The sequence below is a fragment of the Carlito syrichta genome, unplaced genomic scaffold (assembly GCF_000164805.1).
Source record: "Carlito syrichta isolate Samal-C Ts95f unplaced genomic scaffold, Tarsius_syrichta-2.0.1 Scaffold314086, whole genome shotgun sequence".
NCBI lineage: Eukaryota > Metazoa > Chordata > Mammalia > Primates > Tarsiidae > Carlito > Carlito syrichta.
The window spans coordinates 590578-596031 of record NW_007258182.1 but is presented as its reverse complement, the minus strand read 5'-3'; the positions used below and the strand labels follow the sequence as shown (position 1 = coordinate 596031).

Here is a 5454-nt window from a genome sequence, read left to right as displayed (position 1 = left end):
CCACCCCCACCCCGTAGGACCCATCGATTTCCCGGCTTCCCGTCTCCTTTCTGGTCTCCCAGCCTCACCTTCCCGATGAGCTTGCCCCTCTTGTTCATGCAGATGTACTTCTCGCTCTCTGCACCCTTGATGCGCACCCGGCTGCCGAAGGTGTCCGTTTCCACGATGAGCTTGGCTGTGATGGGGGGAGGGGAGAAAGACTTATGTCCGTCGGGGTTGCCAGCCCAGGGGTGCGGCGGGGGGACCCCCAACCAGACTGACCTCTAAGCTCAGGCGAGGGGGATGGGGAACTGGCAGGCCCGCAGCCAGCAGGCCCTTGGGGGCCCTCAGCCCTGACACAGGATCTGGGGACGGACCAGGAGGTGAGGCCAGGCGGAGGGGTGGGTGGCCTGGGGGGGGGCCAGCTCTCACCAAACTTGTTGCCGTCTTCAGCGGTGGCAGAGATGCGACGCCCGGTGACCTGCACGTGCTTGCCGCTGGTCCGGCTGTAGAGCTGGTACTCGCGGATCTGCCGCCTGCTCAGCTGGTCAGTCATGGCGCCCTGGTCCCTCACGTACTGGTTAAAATTAGGAGACGGGTGATTCTCCCCCTTTGCGGTTACCAAGGGAAAAATAGTGTCAATTTGCTTTGGGTGACACCACCAGTGGTCCATCTGGGGGAGAGGGATGAGGAAGTGACTGTGATGGCAGCAGGCCATTTGTCCTGCAGATGAGAGGGTGCAGGGGGCATGTGGCCATGACCTTCCCAGGCCGCTGGGTGAGCCAGGCATGACCTCAGTGTCCACCCTGGAGCAGGGGACTGGTGGCTGCCCAGGCTTGGGGGACACTCAGGGGCACAGTGCAGACCTGGAATCATGACTCTGGGAGCTGGAGGGAGCCTTCAAGTTTATAGTGTCCTATCCCCATGTTCAGGGGAGAAGGTCTATGGGGCACACAGCTCATCGGGGCAGAACCCCTGTCCCTGCCTCTCAGATCAGAGCCTGCCACCTCCCCAGAACTTAGCCAGGACAACCACATTTCTCCTTGATCCTACTGGCCTTGGAAGACCCCGTGCACAAGACTGAACAGGTGGTCTGCCAGGTGCTTTGAGTTAGGTCGCTGGAGAGCATTTGGGAGCCCTTCCTAGGCTCCTTCAGGGCCGCAGTGAGCATTTCTGTGCAGCACTAACCTTGGGCTCCTGAGCTCCTGCCCGCCTCCCCTGCCCCGCCCCCTGGGCCCTCAGAGCCCTCCGAGAAGCCAGCCGGTTCCTCCCCTCCTCTGCGTGCGCGGCCTGTGCGCTCCAGGGCAGGCAGGTGCCTCAGCAGAGCGACTCAGAGGCAGCAGCAAGAGGTGCTATCAGCAGAGGCCCAGTGGCTGTTCCTGCCAGGGCCTCCTTTGCCACAATGTAACAGGGGCTCACGGCCAGTGGAGGGCCTGTCACCCGCCCACCTGCTTTCTGGGGCCCGGAGGGGAGTCGTTTCCACCCACACACTGTGCACAGCCTGGACAGCCCCTTCTCCAAGCTGGGTCTCTGCTTACCCATCTGTGACCCTGAGAGGGAGAGAAGCAGACTCTTCTGCCTTCTCTCCCGCAAGGTGAGAACCTGGCGGAGGTGTCCCAGCTGCTGGCGATACCCTCCGCTCTAGCACGAAAGTGAGTCTCGTTTTTTCTCTCTCCACTTGAATCTGCTGGTCTGTGCTGGGACAGCCCTTCCTGTCCTTGCTACAAATCCCTAATTCCACCGTCATCCTGCCCGATCCCAGCCATCTGGACAGAGCCAGCCCCGGCCCCGCATCTGTCAGGGACCAGTGTCTCCTCGGGAGGGGGCAGGAAATGTTACCTTTGAGGCAGGGGAAGAGAGGGAGCAGCGCTGGGAGGCTGGAAGTTTAACCTGCGCAGGGTTAACCCTTTCTGTGCGCATCGCACCTTCCAACTCCAGTTCCCCTAGAGCAGAAGCTGCAGGACCTACTCTGCACCCCACCCTGGAAAACCCGAGGCGAGCATTTGGGGGGGGCTGCCGGGCCTGCCTCTTGCTGGCCTCCCGGCCAGGGGTTGGGGTCCCGCCTGTCCCAGCCTCGCCTCCTGGCCCAGGTTCAGGCCCTCCGCCCCTCTTGGCCGACAGCCTTCTCTGGCAGTCTGTTCAGGTCAGGGCAGAGGGGGCCCCCCTGAAGCCCCCTCCTCTCCTCATCCCCCTTCAAGCCTTTCACAAAAGCAGCCCACGCCCCCCCACAGCCCACAGCCCCCAAGTCCCTCTCCCCGCGGGACCTTGCCTGGCCCTTTCATGTGCCCGCTGCGGGGGGACCTCCCTTTCCACCACCGCAGACAGCTGCTTGTCAGACGGCCCCTCAAGCATGGCTGTGGTCCGGCCTGCCGGCCCCCCCTCCCAGGGGGGCGAGGGGGCACTTCAAGGGGAAAGGACAGCTTTGCCACCTTCCCGGAGTCCTGAATGGGGCCTCAGCCAGGCCATAAACGCCCCGGCCAGCCGCACAATCAGCGGCACCATTGTGCTCGTTTCCCTGCCAGAACAGGTTGGGCCCACCCCCAGGCCCCTCCCGGCCTGGCTGGGGGCTTTCTTCTTGCTCTCCCTGGATGTGTGAAGCAAAAGGCCTGGAACGGGCTGGAGCAAAAGGGGGGAGAAGGGGGGAGCTGTCTCTCCCTCTCCCACCCCCCCACTGCTTCAAAGGCAGCCCCTTTCCCTCTCCCGGAGAAAAGGCATTTACCTTCAAAAAAAGTCCCCACTGGATGTGAAGAGCTGTGGGCCTCTGGCCTGGGAAAGCCAAGCGATCTCTCCCCAGAGCGGTTCTGGACCAGTGCATTTTAATAGCTGCACTTTTATGGAGGATCACAAAAAAGGGGCCGAGCCTCGCATGGGGAACTGAGAATTGGGGGTGGGAGGTGTGCATGGGGAGGTGGGGGGCTGACTTGGGGTGGGGGAGCGTGGACAAGCAGACCCTGGATCCCGTGCCAAACAAGCCTCTCTGGGCTTGACCTCTTTGCCCTGTAGGTAAGGATCACCCCACCCTGGCGGGGCATTCTGCCTGTGCCCATGAGACCCCCTCCCAGGACATTGTGTTGCTGGGAGTGGGCTGACGAGTGGAACAGACAAGTGGCTTTGCATCAAAGCCTGTCCTCTCCGGTACTTGGAAGACGAGCCTCACCTGAGCCATCACCACCACCCGCTTCCCACTACTCCAGGGATCCAATCTCCAGCCTGGTGTGCCCGTGCACTTAGCCTTCTGGGGGAGCCAGGTGCAGAGGGGTGGCGAGAGCAGCAGAGACCCCCGGGAGGTGGGGAGGGTCAGCAGAGGGAGGACTCGGTCAACCCCCAAACCTGCCATCACCCTCGCCCTGCCCTCCCCGCTGAAGGCCGACACCCCTCCAAACCTCAGCAACTCCTGGACCCGGGAGAGGCCAGACTCTGCCTCTGTCTACCGCAAAGATGACCCCCACCCTCCATTAGTGGGGTGGGGAAGGTGGGGAGAAGCCGGTGGGGGCGCCCGCCTACCTGAGTTTGACAGCAGAGAAGCAACAGCTGCAAGCACCTGTGTGGGGAGACCAGGCAGGCTCAGGTTGGGTGCCAGCGGCAGGCCCAGCGCGCACCCAGGCCCCCGCCCCAGCCTGCCCCGCCAGCCCATGTGGGAGTTTGGGCACAGGAGGTCTGCCCAGAGGCTGAAAATGGCAACAAAAGTCCAGCCCGGGAGGCAGCGCACTTACAGAGTGAGGTTGGGCAGCAGGCAGGCGGCTCCCATCGCTGGAAAGGCTCCTTAGGCAGCGACCCCCCTGCCCCCAAGCTCAGGAGCAGATGTGGGCAGTCCCTGGGGATAGAGTCCCAGAGAAGCCAAGGTCTCTCCGAGCCACAGGTTTTCAGGGGGGTGAGGAGGAGCGGGGAGGAGGAGAGAGGAGAGGGAGGAGGGGGGAGAGGGGAGGAGGGCGTAATTGGGAGACTGAGGTGTGAGGTGTCCACCTTCCTGGCCAGTGAGGCTGCAAAGCTGAGCGGCGGGGGCGCGCGCCCGTGCCCTCTGGGCTGCCAGCCTCTCCTGGGCTACCGGTGCGGGGACGGGGCTGCGGGGGCCTTCTCGACGAGGAGGTGGCCCTGCGGCCTCCCGCCCTATTCCTGACCCCCCTGGACCCGGCGAGCTCGATGCGATGCCGTACGTGTGGCAGGCAGGGAGGGACGCCCCTCTTCCCCTCTCAGGGTCAGCTTCTGCCCTCAGCTCCGGCGCCCCATCTCCCCGAGGGTCAGCGCAGGTGTGCTGAGCCCCGGGCTGGGGGCTCTGGCTCTGGCTCTGGGGTGGAAAATCCCAGAAGCAGCCTTAAAAGGAGGAGCCTCCCTCCAGGGGGCAGGGGTGGGCTTGGCTCGGAGTAGCAATCGATCGCACTGCCTCTCAGTCACCCCTTGTCACCAGGAAGGAGGGGTTCGGGCTGTCCTGGCGGGCAGCAAATCGTGGGTACAACAAGTTGGGGGGCAGGTGTGGGGAGGAAGCTGCGGCTGGGGGCCTCGGAAGAATCCCAACGGGAGTTGCAAAAGCTGTTCTGAGCTGGAGACTCAGAGAAGAGCCAGGTGCGCTGGCACAAGCGTCTTTTCCTTGGGCCTCTGTAGTTTTGTCTGAGAAATGGGGACAGGAATGCCTCAGGATTTTGGGGGGTGCAAATCAGATCACAGCACTTAGTAGACTTCAAAATGTGTGTGTTCCAGAACTGAAACTCACTCTTGGGCTGAGACCCAGTCCCCATCACCCTTCCGCCCCCGTCCCCCCAGTGTCCATTCCTAGTCTCTCCCTCAACTGGGAAGAGCTCAGAGCCCCCGCTCTGTGTCCCCGGGGCACTGCCTGGGATGAAGTGCCTACTGCTTTGTGCCATGCCGGCGACCATCCCGTTTTGCAAAGAAACTGAGGCACATTGGTAGGTAATTGACTCAGGATGACCAAGCTTTGGAATGGAGTCCCCAGGTTTCCAAAGTCCATGCTTTTTCTGTTCTGCACGGATTATGTCCCCACCCTCCAAGGCTCAACCCCAGACTTGCTTCATTGTAGGGACCCAGAAGCCTTCCTGAATTTTTGAGATTAAAGGCAGTATTGGGGTCCTGGAAACAGGCGACCATGGGGCTCTACGCCTGTTCCTTCCCTGCAGAGAGGCGGTCGGCAGTGACTGCAGGAGGGGAAGGGCTAGGGGGTCTCTGAGGAAAGCCCCAGTCTAGGGAAGGAGCTTAGGCCTAGCTCTGGGCTCCCTGGAGTTCTCAGTGCCTCCAGGAAGGGAAGGGGAAGTGCCAACTGTAGACACATTTACCTAAAGAGATGACCAGAGGGTGCCGCTCTCACCTCAAGGCTCCTTCTCACCTTCCAGCAATCCACAAAGTGGTCTGCCACCCCTGCCCCCACACCAGCACAGACATCTCAGGGATCTCCCAGGCCCCCCTATGGGCGGCCTGGGCTAAGCTCAGCCTCAGCCGCTGTGGGGAGGGTGGTGTGAGCCTGCT

General features: G+C 62.5%; 1 protein-coding gene across 2 annotated transcripts in view; it reads right to left on the bottom strand.

The window, feature by feature from the left end:
* Positions 1-3895, bottom strand: part of FGF17 (fibroblast growth factor 17) — a 5048-nt gene extending 1153 nt beyond the window's left edge. The window contains exons 1-4 of one of the 2 annotated variants that reach the window (XM_008070983.2): positions 3693-3895; positions 3484-3520; positions 412-589; positions 69-175 (exon numbers count right to left, since the gene is read on the bottom strand). In XM_008070983.2, coding sequence (XP_008069174.1) covers positions 69-175; positions 412-589; positions 3484-3520; positions 3693-3727 — 357 coding nt within the window. In that variant the 5' untranslated portion in view covers positions 3728-3895. The remainder of the gene's footprint in view (positions 1-68; positions 176-411; positions 590-3483; positions 3521-3692) is intronic. The other variant, XM_008070984.1, reaches the window with a different exon arrangement.
* Between the last annotated feature and the right edge of the window lie 1559 nt (positions 3896-5454).